At 37.2% G+C, this 25,103-nt stretch overlaps 2 protein-coding genes across 3 annotated transcripts; both read left to right on the top strand.

The window, feature by feature from the left end:
- The first annotated feature begins 3,124 nt into the window (after positions 1-3,124).
- On the top strand, positions 3,125-6,356 carry LOC105256894 (protein PFC0760c). Its single transcript, XM_011267173.3, has 6 exons — positions 3,125-3,477; positions 3,555-5,342; positions 5,478-5,663; positions 5,743-5,930; positions 6,021-6,130; positions 6,219-6,356. The coding sequence occupies exons 1-6, from the start codon at positions 3,412-3,414 to the stop codon at positions 6,272-6,274; spliced, it is 2,394 nt and encodes a 797-aa protein (XP_011265475.2). The 5' UTR covers positions 3,125-3,411; the 3' UTR covers positions 6,275-6,356.
- LOC105256895 lies at positions 6,279-25,073 on the top strand. 2 transcript variants are annotated; one of them, XM_020029277.2, is made up of 5 exons: positions 6,279-6,359; positions 7,010-7,600; positions 18,988-19,177; positions 19,750-19,894; positions 20,792-25,073. In XM_020029277.2, the coding sequence occupies exons 3-5, from the start codon at positions 18,989-18,991 to the stop codon at positions 21,067-21,069; spliced, it is 612 nt and encodes a 203-aa protein (XP_019884836.1). In that variant the 5' UTR covers positions 6,279-6,359; positions 7,010-7,600; position 18,988; the 3' UTR covers positions 21,070-25,073. The 2 variants fall into 2 exon arrangements, with proteins under 2 accessions (XP_019884836.1, XP_019884835.2); XM_020029276.2 differs by lacking the exons at positions 18,988-19,177; positions 19,750-19,894; positions 20,792-25,073 and adding an exon at positions 12,674-17,470.
- The last annotated feature ends 30 nt before the right edge of the window (positions 25,074-25,103 follow it).

Here is a 25,103-nt window from a genome sequence, read left to right as displayed (position 1 = left end):
TCATTCGACGCTTATACAGCATCGCGATGTTTCGAATTACATTCGAACAAATCGGCGCCGCATCATAATTCGATGCGATGCCGTGCAATTCAAATAAAGTCGATTGCGTGAAGATGGTTCGGCTAGAAGCGATTTCAAATTTATTTTGTACGCGCGCGCAGTGCTGCACATCTCGTAGGGCAACCTATCTCGTAGGGCTGCCAACTGTTAAACGATAAATTTGTTTGATCTAACCTAACCTAACCTAACCTAATCCCTCTCTCTCAGTGTCTTTGGATATCGAATGTAAATACAAGCGTATGCTGCCTGGATTGTATCATGCTTTCAAAAATAATATTTAATTATTTTATTAGTGTATTACATTTTATTACGTAGTATATTAATCGCATTAAATGTGCGATGTACAGTTTTACACATTTTAATGAGGAGCATATAATATAATTGGTTAGGTTAGATTAAACCAAGCTGCTGTGATTTATTTAACGTAATAGGATTAATTTGACGAATGTGCAGTTATTGAAGTTACATGATATTTGTGGACACATTTTTAAAGTAATCATGAGTGTCTTATCTCATCTCGATTATATGAAATTAAAATATAAAATTTATTATTACATAACGTTATTCATTCAAGTACTATATACATTACAATATTTTTCTTATATCTCAATCATATTCAACCATTTATTTCATCGATGAAGCTTTTCATATACCGCAGACAATATGATACTGTGTGTGGAAGTTTGGAAACACCGGTAATACATGGTACAAAAATAATTTGCTCTCAAGTATTGTACGCATTTCTCAAAAATAAATCAAATTAAATTATTTTCAGAATCCAAACATCGCTACATTGCCAGGATTGTATCTTATTATACCTGCGATATTATCACCTTTTAATATGTGTGCGCAGTATTACTTACATAAAATATATAAATTTATTTGAAACGTACTGAAATCTTTATCTTATTTATAATATTCATGATATTATAAAAGAAAAATGCAACTCCAATGAAACAGAGCGGTGGAATAATTGGTTGATACTTATGCTGGTCTACAATATTTACCCTTTTTTCACCATTAGACTTTTGATGCTTTTTTTTATTATACAGATGTTATCTGTAAATATAGTACTTGTAATATTGTTTCTGTATCACTGTAAGCATACAAAAATGATAGCATTTGCAGGTAATTATGTTATACTTATATATGGTAAGAAAGAGAAAATAAAATTAAAGTTGAATACTGAATGTGCTCTAAAGTAAATCTCATCTAAATAAATAAATGCATAAATGTGCGCCCCACATTCCTCATGAAAAAAATACATAATATTAATCTTTATGTATTATTATTTTTAGATTTGTTTTTTATTCTTTTAAATTCTTTAGATGCACTTTTCATTTCTCCTCTCTTTCTTTCCAACTACTAAATATAGATCTATCATTTTTAATAGATCTGTCATTTTTACATGTGTACATTATTGCAGTAAGTGGAATAAAGAGCAAATCTTTTGGCACATTTAAAATGTACAGGAAAGTCAGTTTTATCTGATGCGTTTTTTTCAATAGAATTATCTGAAATAATTCATACGTCTTTTTTAATCTTAATCTTTCTAAATAAAAATTAGAATAATAAATTTGCAAAATAATTTTGCTTTAATATATTTTTATTGCAAACATGAAGCAAAGTGCTCAAGGTGCATCACTATGAAAACATCGATAAAATAAAAAGTAGATCGTATACAAAAAAATTAAAATATTTACACTACATATTTGATATAGCATTTAATCGATATGTGCAGTAATACGATAAAATCTAATTTTCTCTAGAATTTTTTCACGAAATTTAAACTACTAAGAAAATATCAAACATTCAAATTGTTCAATAGTCTTGCGAAAGAAGCAGTTCTCGCTTAAAGAATCTTTAGAAAAAAAAGTAAAAAAATTCTAAAGAAAAAAAAGGACAACAAATTTTAAATCTCACATGATATTTAATTTTATACTAATTTTTTTAATGTAACGCTTCATTTATCAAGATTTTATTTTGTGAGACGTTTATACATAAAAGTACAATGATTATATGGCTTCTTTAATCTATTGTTTCATCTTCGCATGGTTTTCGTTTATAAAATATTTGTGCCTTTGTTTATAAAATATTTTTCTCTGGAAGCTTTATGCAATGTGTGTAACCTAAATCTGTTAACGTACAAGTATTAGAGTAACGAAATAAGTATATGTAATTTGATTAAAAGTACGTTTCTTACATGAATTTTTAATTACATATTTTATTATACTATAAATAAAAAAATTATGCTTGCGCGACGCGATTCTAAGAATTTACCGACATGCACATAATGATGACTTTACCGGCACTCGAAAAGTATTTTGATTACGTAATTCTGGCGTTTAACGTGAATGCAGATGGCGATACTAAACAGCAAAAAAGTTGCCGCATTGTGTGAAACGCGAGGCGCGAAATGTTGATTTCGTATATCGTTCTTTGCGAAAAAAATGTGTGAAAGTGTTGTATTCGCGATTAACAGTTCGGTGTTGATGAATACTAATCAACGTAAATATAATTTGTCGTGCATTGGATATCTCTTCAAACTCTGTATATGCATCGTTTTCGAATCGTCCTGATTGCACGTTTCGATAATACAGTGATCCAAAAAAGATCGTCGAATATATTTCGTACGATTAGAATCGTGCACAGTATCGAGTGACTTTTATTTATTTGAAGCGCGATGTATTTTTGTGCGGACATTTATCGAAAGGAATGCACGTGCTTCTCCAAATTGAGATGAGATAAGATTGCAAAATATCAAAGCTTTATGCAATGTGTGTAACCTAAATCTGTTAACGTACAAGTATTCGAGTAACGGAATAAAAGATAAAGATTTTGAGATCGTACAAGTTCGTATGATATATATGTATATATTAATATCAATCTTTATTATATATTTATATATTTATTTATTTATGAGTCTTCTTTTTCTTTTTCTCAACATCCTTTATTTATTTATTTATTATATAATTTTTGCTCCATCTTATCTTATTGAGATCAAAATTGCGGTACTTTGTTAATCTAGTGACTTTAGTGCTAGTGATAATGCCTAGGAGATTGATGGCGCTCTAGGAAATTTTATAAATCTATGCGAAGCTTTCTACGTATGTAATACGTTTATGGTTTTAATCTCCTTGGTGATTGCACTTGCACTTTGGATCGCCTTGGATATTTGAATGATAAGCGAAAGATTTTCTTCCTGTAAAATTTGAAAAGTGGAGAATTATTTAAAAAAAAGAAAAAGAAAAAGTGAAACGGTACAAAGTGATAATTAGATTGACCGTGTGAAGAAATAGTTGAAAGAAGTCTGGTGCAAAGTGTATTCTTAAAGATTTGGACGCGTAAAATATGCAGCAACAGAAATTTTTTAGTTCTTGTATCAAAATAAACGGAATATCTCTTCTTTCACCTTTAGTAAGTATCAATAAAAATAGTAGGTTTCGATAATTTTGTTGTAGGATTGCTTCATGTTAACGTTATATTATTTTCAGATGACCGATAGCATCAAAGAAGAAATGAAACATTATAGAGCTTTAGCAATAAAAGTAGAAGAAAAATTAAAAAGTAGACACCTAGTTAAACGCAATATCAAAGATAAATGCGTACAAGCCGATGTAATAGAAACGGATAAATTAAAAAGTATCAAATATGATTCCGACAGTGACTTATCCAATCGTGATACAACGAGCGATACCAATAATAGTGACTCGTATTCTAAAACAACAATCATTGAGCCAATGATGCAAGTTACCGGAGAAACAAGAGACAAACATAATATTCAGTCTGCTACATCAGATGCGCAACATTCACAAGTTTGTTTAACAGATAATATTAATGCGAAACCTGCAACTATAGAGACTGATCAAAATGAATACATTACTGCAACAGATACCCCAGCATTGAATGAAGATGTATCTTCAGAAAGTTGGAAACCCAAAATACCCAATACATTAAATATAGTTCCGATAACATTAAGTAACGAAGAGAACAATATTAGTTCTCTTGCAGTAGCTTCCAAGGAAAATAAAAGTCCGCCTAAATTATCGCGTCAAGGTTCTTATGTATTGGACACACCTAGTCCTATGTTGCTCGCTCAGATGCATACAGAGAAAGAATTGATCGATAAGAATTATGTTCCCACATCTACACCTACACATAATGCGTCGCAACGAAAACAATGGAACATTGTGCAGCCTAAGATGAAGTGGGAAAATAAGCAACTTGTAGCAGAGGATACCAAAGCATCAAACAAGTTAGAATGCACAAGTGAATCAACTACAGAGCACACAGAGTTTAATACTTTAGCAGAATCATATCAAGTAGACCAATTTGCTAATAGTACTAAAACAGAAGTTACAGAAGAACATATATGTAAATTTACATCACCTAAACATAATGATATATTTGATACAAGTCTTAAAAAACAAAATTCCTTAGAAAAATTAGAAAAAGATAGCAGCCTCTGTGTATCAAACTTATCAAGTGAAAAATCTGTAGAAGATGCAAATAGTCTTAAATCTCAATCCTCTTGCATAGATGAAAACAAGCACGATAAAATGGAAGATACCAAAGAACATCAAAATTTAATTATCAAAACAAAATCATCTATTACACCTGAAAAACTTTTGACAGTCTACAAGGAGATTGAAGAAATGCATAAGAAACAAATGATGGAGCTGATATACCGCCAACAAAAGGAACAATCCTTGCTACAAGCAGAATTCCAAAAACAACAGATGCTCTTATTAGCTGAAATACAAAAGTGTTCTTCCAATATATCGTATCAAGTAAATGCATCACCAAATGTTATATCAAATCAATTATCAGTAAACAAGGAGAGACTAGGAGATATCACTAGCAAAACAGAACAGCAATTAAATGTAAACCCTGCCAGCAATTCACGTGTAGAAGAGCGTTATAATAGTAAATCATTACCAATGAAGCATGCAAATGTCATTGTATGCCCGCTAGATTATATTTCCTCGAAAAATTTATACTTGTTTAAACACTATAAACCTCCTACTTTCATTACGGATACTTCTCCTGCAACTCCCGATTTCGACTTTACAAAGGAAGTCAATTTATGCGATACTACATGTAATAATAATAATAATGATGATGATGATGATGATGATGATGATGATGATGATGACAGCAATTGCGAATTGTATAATCGTACCGTATATAAGAATTCAAATGTGAATCGGCAGTTGTTTCCATTAAATAGTAATACCACACATGTCCCAATAATAGATACTTCGGTATATCTTGATAAACATGTGAGTATTTGTAATTTTAATGCTTTTATTGCTATAATTTGCAGACACATACATGCATATATAAATGTGTGTATACTTTTTATCGTGTATAAAGTGTATTATTAATAAAGACATTAATATTATGCTACCGTATAGATACAGGCAGTGAATATCATCAACGCTTATACACGAGGTTACCTAGTGCGTAGATTAATGCGAACCGAACGCGTTATTACTTTAAAAAAGATATACAAAGAAGCATTGCAATGTATGCTTAAGTTGCACGTTGATGCACCTTTAAATTTAGCGGAAGTAGATTTTCTTCATCGCCTTCAACTGCAGGTAATTGCTCCGAAGATTGTGTAATTGTTTGTATTTTCAAAGATCGAAAGCGTATAATAATTTTACAAATGTTTTCAAGTGCGATGCGGCATCTATGAATATAGTGGACTTATTTGCCCAGTCACCGACGAAAAAAATGAAAGTAATAGCGCAAGATCGCGAAATCAAGCAATCTCGAATGGAACGTCCGACCTCGTCTCGATCGTCGTATTCATTCGCCACCCAAAAGACTTTAGCCAGAAAAAATCTGAAGGAATTTGAATCCACGTAATAATACAACTTCCTTCCGTGTCATTACATCGCTCTTTCATTATTGCGTAATTTATATCGTTGAGATGTAACTCCACTTTTGTTTAGAATGACAAAGTACCAGCGGCCGTTGGTCGTAAGAAAAAATGCCGTTAGATCAAGGTGTCAGACTTGGACGTCGGATATAAGAGACAAACTTATGTCACCAAACACGTTGCGTAAGTTTCTTGGATACGTTTAATCTTCATAAACAAAGATAAACAAATAATTATCGAGAAAAAATATTTAATAACTTTTAAATTACAGATCAAGGTATTAGAAGAAGTACCAGCGCCGGAACTGTTCGGAAGCCGTGGCGATGAGAAAGAGTGCCTTACGACATTGATTAAGCGACACACCAATCTTGATATTAACAAACGGAGTTACTTGCGCGGCTCTCGCGAGCTGGTAATTTTATTATTTCTAGCGCTTGGCGCGCGTTAGCTATTCCTGCCTTAAAAAGCGCACTATAGTGCCTAATTTTCCGACAAATTTATTTTTTATTGTCTTTTCTCTTGACTGACGTAATATTTATCTGTGATATGTGTACATCCAATATATTGCTTCCAACTTATATTTATTGAAGCTAAAGCAAAGATTTATTATTATGCAAGAAGACTTTAAAGCTAAATATATATGGAAAATGCAGATATAATAAACAGAGATATATATAATTTTACTCTTGGAAAAAATGTATGCAAAGAAAAAATCCCCTCTATAATAAATGCTTTTTTATGTCGAATTCCAGACTATAAAATATATATCGCATAATAGAAGATGAGAGAATATATTTTTTTTAATATCGCATCATCCGCCGCGCACTATACCTCTTAAATACTTGTTGGAATTGAAATATAATGAATCTCTACTTTTGGCTAGATGGTTAATTATTTTTATCATCATTTACACTAGTATATATATATATATATATATATATATATATATATATATATGTGTGCTCTTAATAAGAATACAACTTGATTTACGATTTGAAAATAAATGTAATTTAAAAGAGATGGTATAGTTTATACTCGAATCGTTCTCTTTCTTTATTACAGATATCAAGTTTGACATATGCATATTAATTTTATTACGTCGACGTACTTTGGAAATGAATGCGATTCGTCTCGCCAGTATGACTTGCGCGTACCGTTCCCTCATCGGAGTAAAAGCCCTGCGGGTTTCCGTTCGCCGAGCACCGAGAGCGGAATCCGAGTCTGCGCCATGCTTTGCAGAGGCGTGTCCTGGCTCACACGCTCTTATTTAGTAACATAGAAGCTTTACTCGTCCACGATCTTTCGGGGTGGAACGTGCGCGCGCGAGTTTACTCCGAAAAGGGAGAGAAGAGACCTCGAGAGACGAGAGACGCGAAAGAGCGGTGGATCCGCCGCCGGCGATCCGGCGATAAATACGGCGGCGACCGAGAGAGGAGAGCGAAATTTTCGGTGGAAAATGTAACGATTTCGAGAAGCCTTCTCGCAAAGAGGGAAGAGAACCGCAAGGGTGAGAGGAAGGACGAGAGCGGCGATTTTCTAATTTCACGGGGAGACGAGCTTCGCCATCGGGAGGGAAGTTCATGGCGTGAGACGTCATCGGCGCCTCGGAGACTCGCCTATTTTCTTCGCGGAAGTGTGAAGCCTCGAAATCAGGTAATCGCCTTCGTTATTACGCATTATCCAATTATATTTTAATCGCTCGCGAATCGTCTCGACTCGATTCGACGATGACGAAGATGACGAAAACGAAGATGAAGAGGACACATTTTGATTATCGATCCACAACAGCTTTTCGAAAGAGTTTGGCAAAAAAAAAACAAAACTGGCTACCTCCGGGAAATCCGGATTACTCGCAGGACGCGACGCAAAAGTACGTCTGGAATAATTTTTTGTTTCTCTTTTTGTTCATTTTCGCCGATGGAGCGCTTTGTTTACGTCCGACGCGGATCTCGGTTTTAATGAAAAAATTAACTATTCAGCTTTCTTCTATAGATACAGGTACTGAAATATTTATATATAATATATAAATACATACATACGTACACGTATGTATAAAACTGAATCTGTATGCGAGGCGCGTGAGCGTCGCGTCCTGTTGAAAGGTACGATCTTGTTTGAAAATACACAAACCGCATGTCCGACAAGACCAGCTTTGTCCAACAAATTCTATTTCGAGAAATGCACATTATAGACAGTTGCATGCGCGGTACGCATACAAAAGCATCTTTGTTAGTGCACCACCACCGGCCAGGGTGCTAAGCGATACGCAATTTCTTTCGCTATCATCGCTGCCTTTTTTCCCTTTTTCTCCTCCGCATTTCGAGATATTTATAGAAATATGCGTGAAACGCATACATGCATACACGACGGTCTCGGAACGATCTCGCTTTATTTGCCGAGAACCGCGTCGCCGAGATCGCAAATTATCCGTCCGCCTAATCGTCCCTTGGCATCCTCCTTCGCTTCCTCCTGGTAGTTTACACGGTTTATCATTGATCGAGCCAATAGCTATATACTCGCCTTCTCAGCATTATTACACACGACCCGCCCGATGTTCGCGTCTGGCAACAGGTTACTCTGTGCAACATACGACATCAACGGAAACAATCGTATGACCGACCTTACGCTACATCGTGTGTACTATAACACTCGGCGCCTCGGATCGTTTAGAAGACGATCGAAACGTCAGATGACCGACATGTATCCCAGCAAACACCAAGTTTTATATAATATTTATGTAACAATTTTATAACAATTTTATATAACAATATATTATATTATAATTATAATTATAATTATATTATGATTATATTGATATAACAATATATAACATTTATATTTTATATAACAATATATTATATTATAATTATATTATAATAATATTGATATAACAATATATAACATTTATATTAGAACAGTTATATTGTCGAGTAGGAAATTACAACTAACAGTTATATAAATGTTTACTTGGTGTTTGCTAGGATATGGAATCTTCAACAGCAAATATCAACAGCATTTATTTTTATATCGGTGATAAAGGAGGTATATTGGGGTGGCATTTTTTACATTCGACTAGAGGAAGGTATAGCGTGTGTATCGTCATCCGCCGGTCCTCCGTTGACAGACGGAGCCCCGTTTTTTTAGCTTAAAGAAAAACAAGCTTAAAAAGCTCAGACGATTTTCCGATGGGCGCTTCAGCGCTTTCTTTGTGGAAACGTAAACACGTAGGATCCGGTCGATGACTGCGGAATAGATTGCGTCGTCCATTAGGATGTAAGGACATGGCCGGCATTATTTACGACAGCCAAGGACCTCGAGCCGACGATATATCGTTTCTGGCGTGCTTTGCATCAACGTCCGGCGCAAAAGCTGCATCGTTTGTCGCATCCGCGGAAAATGCGATCCATTTTCGGGAAGGTCACGCGTGACTCATCACGTTCATTTGCATCATCCTATTGTAATCGTCGGATCGGCTATTTTCTTCTCGAATCCGTCATTCGCGCTCGCGATCGTCGTCGGGTTTTTCGGTTTTTTTCTTCATTTCGCGGCGCGCCTCGAACGTGCAATTCTCGCAAATCCTTGTAATGAGTATCGAACTCTTGGCGATGCGCCAGACTCAAAATAACGAAACTCTAAATGGGCGATAATAATTTCGCGAAATGGCAGTGTCGCGCACGTGTCGCGAAGCACGTAATAAAACGATAAGCGGCGGTGCCACCAAACGAGAAACACATTTGCAACATCGAAAACGTTACATCAGAATTATGCCGAGACGTTTATATTCATACATTCGACGCCCCTTTATTCTCTGCCGAGAGGTAATCGTATTGACGGATTACGGTGACCACGCACAATGCAAAGTGTATAATTAAATCTGATATTGTCGGAAATTATTGTTAATTACGAAATGTTTTTATAGGCGGAGTAATAACTTGGCGCGCGCGCGCGCGCGCGCGAGAGAGAGAGAGAGAGAGAGAGAGAGAGAGAGAGAGAGAGAGAATGTCTGGGGATTAACCGGGAAATGGTTACATTTATATTAATCCAGCGTATTGTCTCCTTTTTAAATTTTTTTAATCTCTTCTAATACTTTATCTTAATCTCAAATTTATTTCCCTACAGTTGTATGCTGTTTAATATTCAATTTATCATTTAACAAGTATATCGATCAATTTTCTACCGTTTACCATACGTATACATATATTTGACACCTCTGTTATTTTACGCGAGATTCTGTTTGTTGTCACACTTTGCAAGGGAAAGTCTCCCCGCGCGCTCGGAATAATAAATACATTTCTTTGTATTCTCTTTATTTGATCTTTTCGTTTATTTCACCTTTGAATGGCGTGAAAAATGGACGGATTCGTCGGAGAAGCGGAGCGAAAAGATAAAAAAAAAATGGCAAAAAATTAATTCGCCTGAATTTTTCAGAACGCAAGACGACGCTTCTCTCTCTCTCCTTCTCTCCTTTTCTTTCCTTCTTTCTTTCTCGCGGCGTGGGTTTTCCGTAGCACACATGCGTGGCTCACACATTGTACATGGTGCACACCGCCAGTATCTGTCCTCGTGTGTACTTTGCGTTTGCGTTCTGTAAGGGGGATGGGGGATGGTTTTATTGATCGTGGAGCAGGAAACGCTTTTGCGGCGCCGCGCATTGTGATCGTAAAATGAAGGAGCACCCGCCAAGTCATCTTTGAGATTTTTCCCTCGGCTCGAATCTCCGGCTCGCTCTCGAAAATGCTCGATATCGATCCTCGAACCTCCGAGGTGAGGGTGTCCGTCTCTCTCTCTCTCTCTCTCTGTCTCTCTCTTCCTCTCTCTTTCTCCTTCCCTCGATATCGATCGCGGACTAAATTTCCTCACGATACAGGCATTTACGTAGCGACATAGGGTAGGTTTCTTCGTGGGCGGAACCAAGACGGAGATCAAAGATATTCTTCGTACAATTTGCGTACTCGCAAATGACGAACGCTGACTTTCTCGATGAAAGGAGAGCATTCTTCGGCGTTCTATGCAAAAGAGAACATTCCTCGGCTTTTTCATCCCTTTTATATTCTCTCGCTTCATCCCCTCGCAGCCCCGTAAGTTGGACACAAGTATTGCAAAGCGCGCTTTGATATTTAATTACTTTGCGGCATGCCCTTTAGAGAACAATTCCACACAAAGCGCGTGCTCATATGTAATAAATATCACACGCACGACACAGACATAACATCTCGTAATGCCATTTACTTTGTCTGAAATGTGCATTTTTTTACGCGTAATTGCGAAAGGGGCGGCTTCGTCGGTGCATAAAAAAGTGTAATGGCACCGAAAAAGAGTTTCAAATATATGCATATTGGATCGAATATTCTCTTGAATTCTCGTCGAGTAAAAAATTACAATTTTGTTACAATTTGAAGTCGCCTCGCGCACGTACAATTTTTTTATTACCTGATAGCGTACCTTTTTATCGATTTTTCATCTCTCACATTTCTCAGCTTCACGAGAGAAATGTTTGACTCTTTCCACATTACATCTAGAATTCATTAGAGTGATTAAATTCACTGAAAATATCTTTTTTAGTTCCGACACGAGGAAAGCGAATATAATTTTGCAAGTTGTTTTCTTAGCTTATTAAATGGACTATTTCATTTTATGGATTATGCAGATATTTATACAACTCTGATTAAATCGTTATTTTTTACTTTATTAAGATAGCTAATTTTCTCTCATTAAATAGTTGGTTTCATTTTAACGTTATAAATTATGTATATTTTTGAGAGAAAAACGACGATGACGATGAAATTTATTATTCTTATTTTCTTTATTTCGTTGAAGCTGGAAAATCGAGTTTCATCGATTTAAAAATAAAAGGGAAAGATGAAGAAAATTAGCGTAATTGCAGACAGTTGTAAGAAATACACGCAAGTGACCTATTTTATAGAGTAATATTATATACGTTTAATAAATTGATGATGGCGTACAAGGACTGCGAGCGTTTTTTCTGATCGAAGCGAGAAGACGGAAACGCTACGAAACGCAAAATAAAGGCGGCCATTGGCACCCTTTAAACCTCGATACGCGCCTCGTGAGAAGAAACCTCTTCACAAGACTGTGAAAATGCGCCATCGTGCGATACGCTTTAACATACGCGCGATTCCATCGCAGTGCATCCTGTAAACCCTGTAAATAGATCCTGTAGGCTTTAGATAAATAGAGGTAGCTAATTAGTCGATGCTGAACGAGCGAAAGTTTGCCAGAGCAATGGACTTATCGAGCAGCCGGGAAATAGTAGAGGAGAGCCGAGCAACTTGACCCGAGCAAATTTGTCCGTGGTAGTGTGTCGATGAATTTCTATGCGCGATTGTGCATTCGCGATTGTTCGCGGTATTGCTCGCTCGCGAAGCATGTATAGATTGCTTTATCGGCATTTCGCGTTACTGGAAACAATAATGCCATTTCTCAACCTGGCATTTTCTTTCGCTTCGCGCTTAATTAATAGCAACAAGATTACTCGTCTTGGCTGCGTTTGCTTGCGCAACAAAATTGCAAAGAGAGAAAGCAAAAAAAAGGAAACGATTTAGCTAGGTTCGAGACCGAGCGCGAGAGAGAGAGAGAGAGAGAGAGCGAGAGCGAGAGAGAGAGAGAGAGAGAGAGAGAGAGAGAGGGCGAGAGAGAGAGAGAGAGAGAGAGGCGGAATTGTTAGCGGGATTGACTGAGCCAAGGGTTGTCTTTCCGGTGTTGCAGGATGCACGCGGTTGGATTGCACTCGGCGCTGGCCATCAAACGTCAGCGAAAGCGCCGGGACGAGCAGCGTCGCGCTCGCGAGCGTCGTTATAGCGCGCAATCAGGCGAAAGCGGCCTGACGTCGCCTAGGGCCTCGACCGGCTCCCTGGACCACCATGGCAGGCATCACAAGGGCACGCACGGCGCGGCGCGCAACGCCGGCCAGGGGATGCTGGACACCAAGGTGGTCACCTCGATCGGGATGCTGCACATCGGCGTGGTGTTCCTCGTCCTGGGCGCCTTTCTCCTCATGAGCGGCCTGCTGCCCGGCGACCTCGCTCACTGGGGCACCAAGGCTTCCAGCGGCTGGTGGAACGAGCTCGTCGCCGTGGGACTGTTCGCGGTCGTCGTCGGCGTCTTCCTCATCGTGCTGAATCGCGTGATCGCCAAGAAGGAGGAGGACGATCTGGAGCAGTACGTTCAACGTCAGCTCACCAGATCCAGATCCGGGCATCGATTGGAACGGGACGTGGAGACCGGCGGGCTCACCACCCGCCACGCCAGACGGGCCAAGCAGATGAAGCAGGCGGCCTCGGATACGTCTCTCGAGATTAAGGACGGGAAGGCCGTCGACGGTGACGGATCGCCGCCCAGGAGCCCGCCACCGGCTTACTCGCCGCAGATCGCGATCAACGGGGACAATCAGGCGGTACAATCAGCGTTGTATCTGGAGCAGATTACCGAGGAGGAGATTATCAGCGATCGCGTCGAGACCTCGACCACCACCAGCCTCAGTCCGGGCTCGCCCAGCGAGACTCGCGAGTTGCTGCAGAACGTCCGATATTCCAAGCAAAATGGGAATCCGCAACAAGTTCATCGGCCGCTTTACGTTTCCAAGATCTAGACGGCGGGGAAGAGAGAGGTCGCGTTGCGATTTCGCCGGAGGACGACCCGGGCGACGCGTAATCACGCGTAAAAACGATACGGATAACGCAACGACAGATCGCGAGAGGAGCTTTTTTATCCAGCATATTATTATTATTCCGACATATCTCTCTTTCGACAACGGAACATGTATCTCTGGGAGTCAAAATTTCGCGATTCGCGCGTTCACGTTTGTCTTGCGCGAGGGAGATATTTAATCTTAAGACACGTGACGACGGGCCGTGAAAAATACTTTGGCAGGATTGCGAGGCACAAGCGCGTTAACGTTAAAAACTCGTGCGAAGCGAGAAAACGCTAAAATAGGCTCCTGGTACTGGGAACGGCACCCTACTACGAGTAACTTTTACGCGGCCATACGTACAGATTTCGTATCGCGAGTCAAAAAGGGTAAACGCGCCGGTTCCCCTCTTCTTCCGAAGGAAGCGACGAGAGACTTTTAATCGATCGATCGAAGCTTCAAGAGCGACCATTTCGATAATCACACACGCATACACGCATCCCACCCGATACTTCGAACGAGGAACCCGCGTGCGTCAAGTAGGTAACAAAAGAATCGAATTCAAGGACCAAGAACATTATCCAAGGAGATCATATCGTAGAAAGAGACACGACTTTACGAAACGACATTGCTATTCAAAACGCATTCTATAGCGGCAAGTATGTTACTCTCGTTGAATAACTTATTGAGAAAATAATCCATTTATACTTCAAAGAAATCTATTAGACGTATAAGTGTAACGACGCGTATATTACGCGGGAGTCCTTTTAGGATACGCTCGATCCTTTCCCGATTATTTCTCCGAGTTGATCTCACGTTGAAAAATTACCGCGTTTTACTTGTAATTGTTATCTTTAATATCCAACAACCGAATCTCGCGATGACATTCCCAGATTTTATTTCGATATATACACACTTTAGCGCTAATATTTCAACTTGGAAAATATGATTAATATACATACATATAAATATATAAATATATACGGCGAATTCCAAAATATACGAGACAAGAAAAATTGCAACTATTCGTCCAATGACTGTTGGCGCAGCAGTATTGTTAAGCTAGTCGATAATTTGTAATGTGCTATATTCCTTTTTTATAATATATTAAACATTTATTTACATACATACTCTAGATTTAGATGGCGAGATGTTTGAGAACAAACGACGTCGCGAAATCTCTCGTGACGATTCCATCTAAAACAATCAATGAAATGACGTTACATTTCGCGCGCGTTCGCTCGTTTGTTTCCGAATATCTTTGAAAATGAAATATCGCTATGCTCGGGCGCTACTATTCTGTGATCCTAAGAGAAGAAATTAATCGTCTTACACGTCAAATGAAATCACATTGAAAATGTTCTTTCGAAATATCGTGTATACTCTGTATATATTATATACTATATATTATATTATACACGCTGCATTATATACATGCTGTTTTTATCATCATCGCGCGGGGCGCTATCTACTTCTTACAACACAAAGAGTGTCCCACTATATTTAATTATATCTAATTACAATTTTTTATGCCTTTTGCAAATTTAAGAAAGTGAGAATGCGCGAGTGCGAGAGAGGAAAATTGTGTGACGATGGGACTAGAGAGAAAGAGAGAAGGAGATTGTAAAAGAATAGACGCGAATAAAAAGGGCGAAATTCATTACGATTAAATCGGGGTCGGTTGAGACGATCGATGGGAATTGGGAGCAGACCTATCGCGTTTGACTGAATATAATATCCTTACAAAAGTCGCGCCAAAAAAATTTCGCTTAAATAATTTTTTAAACGTCCGGGATTATAAAAGAATCGCTTTCGAATGGCAACGGTGCGTGAAAAATTTCGTCGAAAATTATTTTCGAAAATCTTCTTAAACCGGCTCTGAATTAAACGTCGTGCAAAAGTGCCTTTGGTTGTGCATTTGATATCTTCCTTTGAATTTGTTCGAGAGACGAAGAGATACATGTGAGATTATAATTTCGCGTATACTCGTTTGATTTTCGCGTGTCTCGGATACGCGCGAACTCTATAAACGATTATTGTAGACATGCACAAACGTATGAATGAATGTTAATCGAGGATCGATCGTTTCTCAAACTTCTGTGATCACGAGTATTCTCTATTTTTGACAAGCAATTTTTTAGTCTCAATTCTATTCGTTTGTTTCCTCGACTCGAAAGGCTGAAATCGCAAACTAATCTTACTTATTATATACATGTATTATACATACGCGCATACATATACATATATATGTGTACATATATGTATACGTATGCATGTATATAGCGTAAGTCTCTCTCGCATTTAAATCTAAGGATATACATCTTCTTAAAGTTAGAAATACTTCTCGTACTATCTCGATTGTAATTTTGTTGTTTACATATGATAGATTTACAAGGCACGATATCTTTTCAAGGGGCGCATACCTATCTGAGACGGGAAATGTCTCTGCTTCGGGTACTTTATCGCCCTCAAATAAGTGGTACAATTATATTCTACATAGTGTCGCGCATATATAAGCACGCGCCTATCGTATGTTTGCAAACTTTTCAGATTTAAATGCATGAATCGATTATCGATGCGTAGAAAGCCACATTTCTGGAAGAAACGACATTTCTTTGCAGAATTATTCGTTATATCTCGCACATTTTTGTTTCGTGCTACTTTGAAAAATCTCGATCGTTGACTTTACATTTTACAGCATTTTTTAGATACATATAATAGCGCGCGACGTATATAGTAAAAAATAGAAGTGCATTATCCGCACAATGAAACACAAGAGACCGATGAATGTGGATGCACGATTCGATTATTCGATGACGAATCAAATCGTCGTTGCGTTAATCGTTAGTCTTTTTTCGAAAGCGATTATTTCCTCGATATCCCTGGAGATTTAAAAAAAAATCTCCATTTCGTGGCGATTGCTGCGAGCGATCCTGCCCATTAATGCAGCTACGATAACCGGAAGAGCCGGCATCCTTTGTTTTTGCGAGAGAATAGTAACGATAATGGGAGGGAAAGAGTTGAATTCAATGATGAAAGTATTGCTAGAAACGCATAAACGAAACTAAAATGCTCATTTTGCGAATATATATTACACAGAATGAACCTCTTCTATGCCGTTACACACATCTTGATCAAATTCTTGTCGAAATCTCAAGTATGTATAAGCGAATGTATCGAGAGAAGAAACGTCTCAGACAGCATCCATGTCCAAAAGACGTCAAAAAGACGACTCAAAGATGTCTTAAAGTCCTCTAGACGTCTTTGAGATGTCTGTTTTGGCCTTTTTGTGTCCGGGATGTTTCCGTTTCTCATTCAATATCGTGTTTCACACGCTTCCGGACTGAAATTGATGCGTGCGGGTAAATGATAAGCGGCAAGAACACTCGATGAATGCGCATATCTGCATCTCTCTCGGGACAATTTAAGAATATTACTATACTTACCGTGAAATTTATAACGTACAAGATACAAGTGTAAGAGGATACGTTTGCGTGGGGTCGGAATTGCAGGGAATAGTGACAGGGTGTTGAGAGGGAGCGGTGTTTCGCAGCCATCGTTTACCGCATCGCGTTACCGAATCGATGTCATCTTCATCCCCTCGGGATCCGTCCTTGGGAAACGTATCCGTAGAAGGCTAAGTTTTAAAAAAGGCTACGCGTTACACACGACGAAGAAAAAAAAAAGTATTGTTGTAATTATCGTTATATACTAAAATACGCGCAAAAGAGTGTCACTTCGCTGCTGTTGCGATTACTCTCTACCATAGGTATTTTAATCGAGTTCTCAAAGCTTTCTTATGCGATTTCTCTATTGTACCACTTATATACAACTTGATGCACGATTTTTCGAGAATAAATATTTATGAAACGCTCCATTCTTAACGAATGATTCTTCTTTTACGCTCAAAGTATTTCCGCTTCCATCTACGAGAACGTGTATCCCCGTTTCATTTCACCCTTTAATTCGAAAGTTTTCTCTACATCAAACTGCGTTTAAATTATTTCAAGATGTCAGGGCAATCTCTCGGAAAAAGCTCTTATAGCTTACCTCGAGAGCTTTTCAAAACACTATAATAAAGTACTTTTTCATCGAGTACTTTTCGAGTTATGAGGCTTGAAATAATTTCTTAATTTTATATAAACCATGAAATATCTAGTAAAATATTCATTTTTCATATTTTAATTATAATTTATAATCGAAAAATGAATATTTTACTAGATATTTTATGGTTTATGTGAAAATTAAGAAATTATTAAATTAAGAAATTACTTCAAGCCTCATAACTCGAAAAGTACTCGATGAAAAAATATTATATTATAGTGTTTTGAACAGCTCTCGAGGTAAGCTGCAAGAGCTTCTTTTGGCGAGAGATTTCCCTGACACCTTGTACATCAAATTTCTTACAGAGAAGAAAAATGGAAATTAATTTCGTCGATTAATTTTCCTAAATGAGTAATAAATATCGCAGAGATACCACTAATAAATAAATTTAATGGACGCAAGGACCGTTAAGATTTTGCCTGCGGTACCATTTTTCTTTTTGTGCCCTCGGCCTCCTGGAACTTTGCTGCATCGACTCCGGGCTGTAGGGCGGATGCAATGACGTATCGACCGGTCCGAGGTCAACCGGGGTCACCAAAGTTCATAGCGCACTTGGCGCAAAAGTACCGGTGTCAGTATCACGGGGTATCGCCAAAAAGTTGTTTAATCTCTGTAGCTACGTTTCTTTTTGAATTATCGAGAAATATCCATCTCTTTTCTTTCACCGTTGAAACGTACGAAATGACAAATTGCTGTTTTAATTCATTGCCAAAATGTGTTTAAATCGCGAGAGATGTTTCGTCGAATTTGTAAACAAAATTATATTTTCTAGATAATGCAACAGGGAAGAGATGAGGCGGGATTGATGGACGTTTATTAATATACCAAATATAAAGTTGGACTTGACTTTTGTGTTGGACTTAATAATTTGACTTTTGCGACTACATTTTTCATAAAAAAAAATGAAACGTGACATATCTCCGAATGTCGCTTGTATAAAAATATTTCAGTACTGAATTAAAACAGCAGCACATTACTTGCAGAGTATATTTCGTTTTCAGACGAGAAAGAAATTTTTTACATGTACGAGTCATGCATATATATTTTTCTTTTTTTTTTTAATAGAAAATATATATGTGAACATTACAACATTTCAAGTACACTTTATAATTTTAATAATAAACTAAAATAATTACATAATTTAATTCGCAAATGAAATCACTACCAGATTATTGAATTAATAAATACTTCAATTTCAATAAAATGTGTTTGGGAATTTAATTGGGAATTGATTTTCTTTTTAAACAAGAATGGAGTGTTTGAAATTATCTGTCTTGTGTTTGATCAGGATGATTGGTGCTATGCCAGCGGTGGCGGTTCGTCACGAGCGTAGAAGGCAAGAAAAGAGGTTGAAACGGCCGAGTCAACTCTATTTGGGAGGGCAATGGCTACCACCCCTTCAAGGTTCGCCACCCACTCCTAGTCCACACGGGCACAACAATTTAGAACCCTTGCCCGAGCTCTACTTATGCGGCAAGGTAATGTATAGTTTGTAATAATCACAATATAAAGTTGACGTTCAAAGAACTATACCCAATGTATTTAGTTAAAAGTTTAAGTACTTGGTTTAGTTTAGTTTAGTTGCAGTTGCTTTCTTTGCGCTTTTCTAAGATTATGCAAGTCTAAGTACATACAAGTATAAAAATTATAACAAAGCTAAAGGCAAGCTACGAAGAATAGCTTGCACGATATAAAATCTAAGTCTAATCTTTCCATTTTAGAGAGCGTTTTTACAAAAATATGTGTTATAAATAAAATTTCTTATCCTGGCGTTGCATTAAAGTGATTAATCTGTGATTGCAGATTCTCTCTTCAAATTTTTATACATTACTTTATATATTCCATTCCATCTCGCGATAAAATCAATATGTTCAAAATGGTAATTTACATATTTATAAATGTATCTCCAGTTTTTTGGTCTATTTATTTTTCGAGAGAGAATTTTATATATTAATATTTTATATCTGTAGATATATGTGACAAGAAAATCTTTTCATAATGATAAGTGCAAATGCAAATTCGTCGATTGATGAGAGATCGTTGCCCGCAGATATCCGGGCTGCATGCTGTGGTTGTGTGCCTGTTGTTGGGCGCGGTGGTGCTCGTAGTAGGTCTCGTCCAACTCGCTCCGGGTGCAACGACCACCAACCACAGATTGGCGTTACTCGTGGCAGGCGCTGCCCTACTTATACTGGGTGAGCTTTCTTAGATGGAGAAAAGCCTTCTCCCTCCCACCCTTCATTAATAATCGTTTGTATCGTACAAGATGCATACAATTTGCTTCTAAAATCAGCGAGGGAGCTCGATGATTTCACAGAATTATCGATGAGAATGCATCTACCTATCTGGATATAGATTGGTATTGGTACAAGAGTAGAGAGAGAACAGAGAGAGAAAGAGAATGTATTGTGTTGCTAATAACATTGTGGAAATTCCCGAGATATTTTCAATTCATTCCAATGCATAATCATATTTAGAAAAAAATATATTAAGGAACAATGGAGAAGCAATTTTTTTATTCTCACGAATTATTCAATACATTTATTTAGAATCAAAAATGTATAAGATATCCTTCATTAATTATTCGGTCAATTTGAAATCATTCGGTCAATTTGAAATCAAATTTTCTTCTTTAAAACAATGTAAAAGCCACTTTTTTCAAGTAATCTTTGAATTACGACAAAGAATCTTGTTTAAAGCTTTGCTTTAGAGAAACAAATTAACGGAATAATAGAATAATATTTTCAAGTTAATTTTAACGGTAAATTTTTCCGTCATAGAGTCTTAATTTTAATCTTCATTATACAAGATAAAATATGTATGTAGTAATATTGTAAATTGTAAAAGTTGCTTTATAGTAGATTATAAACTTTCTCGACTTCTTTGCCGAGGAAAAATTACTCAAAGAATCTGCATTTTAAAGTGCGCTTAACAAGAGACACCTTGAGTATTTTTTTTTTATTGTACAAAATATATTTAATAATTTTCTTCACGTCCAACTGCTTCGTTATTCTATAAAACGCGCGTCGAATTAAAGCGCAATTAAATCGCTCGCCGGTGAGATTCGTAACTTATTATTGTTTACGTTTCAGGCTTTATCCTGGCGGGCGTAAGATGTTACGTGTTACATTGCGTGCCGCTTCCGGTCGAGTCGCCGGTCGCAACGCCTATTCCACCAGCGACGAGCGAGCAAGCACCCGCCGTACCTAAAGATACCCTGGACCTCCTAGTTGGTCATCAGAATCAACCGGAAACGGACGCTCTGATGCAGCATCGGGAGCACCATCATCATCATCATCACCAGCACCATCATCATAACAATCACAAACAGAAACGTAGTTCTCAGGGCTCGCAATGCGAAGAGGCCTAAAATACATGAACAAAGGGGGGAGATACGCGTATATTCGTTCGATGATTGGAGTGACACGAGAAGGAAATGTTGATTCGCGCGGACAAAAGGACAAATAAGACAAAGAAAAATTTAGCGAAATTTTTTTTTCTTCGGAAGGAAGAACAACACGTAGCCATTCTTTCGTATAATATCTTAAAGTATATATAGAGTTTCCTAGAATGCGACGCGTCTTCTTTGTGCGAGTAAAGAAATCGGATAACTCGCACGTCGATGTCGAAATTTAATAACTTGATTATAGCGGGTAAGATTTTTCCAGCACTCCAACGCACCAATTAGCAACCTCGATAACTTTTTCCAGAGAAAGATCTTTGCGAATCGGGGAAAGTGTTACTCGATTGTTAACTAACAATCTCGCAACGCTACGTCATGAAGCGACATGAAATGCGTCTTTTGCATAACAAAGATACATGTACATTATCTTTTTACACTCGTATATGTATATATATATATATATATATTTATACTTAAGCGACATTAACAAAAAGTTTGTGCCTGCGCGCGGAGAAAGAGAGCTTCGTTCGATATAAAATTGACAAATTATTTGTATTCGCTCAATATACCCTTTACAATTTCATTAAAGGTAAAGGCCGTAAAGGGTAAATCGATATCGCTTATGTGTCGCGATAATTCCACTCTCTCTTTACAATTATATTCGTTTACAATTTTTACAATTTACACGCAATGCGTAATATAATAAGAATAATTCAATGCACATTAATAACATTAATGACGTTTCCTGTGAGAATAATTCTCGGCGCGCGGATACACGTTCGTCTATTGGGGTCCACTTAAAGTTATCGCGTGAAATTAAACACTACATATATACACACTGCAGTTTCGCAAGAATATTTTACACACTGACATTTCACACAAAAGACGATCTGATTTCATGTAGCGAAATTTCGCGATTTCTCTGCATTCTTATATTTTCTCTCATTGATTTAATAGCCGATATAAAATGAGAGGAAAGACAAATGATACACACACACATACACACACACACGCCCATATGCACTTACACTTACTTATATGCGCACTGTAATCTAGGATTAGCAGACGATTGGTTATGTAATCGTCTCTATAACACGGTCTGTTGCACTAACGCGTTGCAGCTTTAGGTAGACTATCTCTAGATGAATGTTAGATGTAGATATAGATATCCCTCCTTAGATATCTGAATTTCATCTGTAATCGGAGAGATAGATAATTACACATACATAGTTAGAGAGATAGATAATTTTATTAACCATCATATTAAAGTGGCAATCAACGTTGGTGCAATCAGTCCCAAAAATAAATAATCATAAATAAGCATCTATTTAACGATAAATTTGCGACAAATGTAAAACATAGTGAGACGCGAACTGCAACGCAATTCATGAAAGTTCGAAATATTCATCTAATAGCTCGTATAAGCAATACAGTATTTAACTTTATTAATTTTCTCGCGCCCTTGACGCGCGTTTCATTTCGTGGCAATAATAAGGCAACTGTATCTACTATGGCCTATCGATTTATTATAAATGAAAAAATAAATTAATACAGGTATGTGCATTAATAAAACTATGAATGAACAAATAAAAATTTATTTATTATGCGGTACGTTATCTCCTAGTTTTAAAATTTATAATTGAAAATGATGAAGAGAAAATAATAATTTAATATTTTAAATTCAATCAGCATAATTACTGAAAAGTGACCTCCTCCTTCTTCATTAGGCCATATTTTGCATGTAGATTCAGTTACTTTATTATAAATTATGTACACATATACACCAGAAATTTGCATCTCTTTTGCGTAAATATATTATTACTTTATTAGTCAGCACTGCCTAATTTTCACGCGAGGCACAGTATATACTGTAATCGCTCTAATTGCCTTTGTAATTGCGAATCTACCTGTATCATGTCATTTTAATCAAACGCGAGTATGCGGAGTGTTAGTACACTTTGCTCGGGCGCCTTCCGAAGTAAAATTTCATACGGGAACTAATTTAGGCGATTGACGATTCGCGCAATTTTTTTACGCGCGAGTTCACTCGACGGTGAATGGTTTTTATCGGATTTGTTACACGATGTAACGGTAAAAAAAAACGAGCAAGTAAGAATATATATAAAAAGAAAGGGATATATAAAAGATATATAAATTATATACTATACTAACTATTAGAGATTACAAAATGCTATGCGCCATGTAATACGCCATGTGTACGCATCGCACATTATCCATTACATACATATACACATTACGTATCGTTTCTTCTTCTATAAAGTATATAAGTCAGCAAATTGTGTAATATGTCCCCTACTAGACGAAATATAGATATATAGGAATATTAGCGTGTATATATAGATAGTGCAAGCTTCGTGCAAACTGGCGATAAGCGTATTTCGAAAGTAGTTATATATTTATATAAAGCGCGTAGGACACAATTCACATATTCGCATTTAGAAAAAAAGTTCTCTCTTCGCATATATATACATATATATATATATATATAGTAAGCCCTCGTTGTTGTTTATTCCAATTGTTTGGCCAACTTTTTCTTTGTTAAAGCCCAGTGCCAATCGTAGTAAATGCATAAAACGGTACTATCTACTAGTTGCTTGTTGTTGCTGCGCGTATCGTAGAGGAAACGCGGGTCGTATTGTTACTTTTGTGCGTTTACGAAATGTGTTGCTGCACACAGTAAAGAACAGAAAAACAATCTAAAGCAAATTCATCGTTTTGTGAACAAACGAGTGAACGAACAACGAGATCTTATTGTATTCGGGCTTGCGTATATAGGCCCCTTGCGTATATATTAGGCAGATTATTCACCTGGTGCAGATTCAACGCGCTGTGAGAAGATACCCTTATTTCTTTATTGCGTTACGTCATGCATACTCGAAGCGGAATTTCTTTGCGAATAGTTTTACCAAGTTTCGCGTCGAAGCTTTCCTTGCCTTTTCGTGATTGTCTTTTATTTTTTACCGCGGACAGAATTCAAGACGACAAGCTTACACGCACACGTGCACACAGACACAGACACATACACGCAAAATTGCATAAGCTGCGATTTACATACGTGGACTGACGCGAATTTTCGTGATTTTGTATATCCTTTTTTTATATGTCTACGTATACATAAATATATATGTAATATGTATTTTATCTTTTATACGCGTATATCGGTGCGTATCACACGCTATCTATTTCATCTCATCACGCGCGAGAGAATAAATGCAGTTGGAGGAAACGTGGTTTCTCCTCTCGATAATTTACATAATATTCTATCTCTCTCTACACACTTATATATATTCACGCATTATATCGACGACCAATTATCACGAATGAGAGAGCGAGAGAGCGAAAGAAAGTGAGCGAGAAAGAGAGAGCGAAAGAGAGAGTGAGAGAGAAAGAGAGATGAATTTGCGCGGCGGAAAAGTAAAAAAAAGTGCTTTCTTCAAAAAAAAAAAAAAAAAAAAGAAGACGATCTTTCAGATTTTGTATAAATTTATTATACAATATTATATGTATACACTCTATCTTCCTAATATATAATTATATTATATTGTTACACGCGCGCAGAGCTATATCTGCAGTTCTATATATGTATATATACGTTCCGTTTGCGCGGTCAAATGGCAATTATTATGAAAGTTTCGTCACGATACCTTACCCGAATCTATCTTATAACGCGAGCGAGCTCTTTGCAAGCGATCGACAGTGACCGTTCGTTATCGCGTTGTCCTTTAATTTGGCGGAATAATTAATCGAGAATGATCGTGTAACGGAGAACAATATGATGGACGGAAGTGAAGTGGAACGAGCGGAAGTGCCACTGTCGTTGCGTTGTGCGAGGGGGATATTAATCTATGTGATTCTACATTAAACAAAAAATTGTAAGCAAAAAGTCAACTCTATCGCTATTTTAACTTTCAGAGTTTAATAAAACGTTTTCACTAACAGCAAAACACAAAGGGCGCTTTCATTGCGAATCCCACAAATGT

The sequence above is a fragment of the Camponotus floridanus genome, unplaced genomic scaffold, assembly GCF_003227725.1.
Source record: "Camponotus floridanus strain SB8 unplaced genomic scaffold, Cflo_v7.5 scaffold58, whole genome shotgun sequence".
Taxonomy (NCBI): domain Eukaryota; kingdom Metazoa; phylum Arthropoda; class Insecta; order Hymenoptera; family Formicidae; genus Camponotus; species Camponotus floridanus.
Note: the sequence above shows the minus strand (reverse complement) of the source record. Positions and strands in the feature narration are given on the sequence as shown.

Bases quoted from the DNA above. Each gene is read 5' to 3' on its own strand.
- LOC105256894 (XM_011267173.3), top strand. From the start codon at position 3,412: ATGCAGCAACAGAAATTTTTTAGTTCTTGTATCAAAATAAACGGAATA. The intron at 3,478-3,554 runs GTAAGTATCAAT...TATTATTTTCAG, and splicing joins TATCTCTTCTTTCACCTTTA to ATGACCGATAGCATCAAAGA. The intron at 5,931-6,020 runs GTAATAATACAA...ACTTTTGTTTAG, and splicing joins CTGAAGGAATTTGAATCCAC to AATGACAAAGTACCAGCGGC.
- LOC105256895 (XM_020029276.2), top strand. From the start codon at position 12,675: ATGCACGCGGTTGGATTGCACTCGGCGCTGGCCATCAAACGTCAGCGA.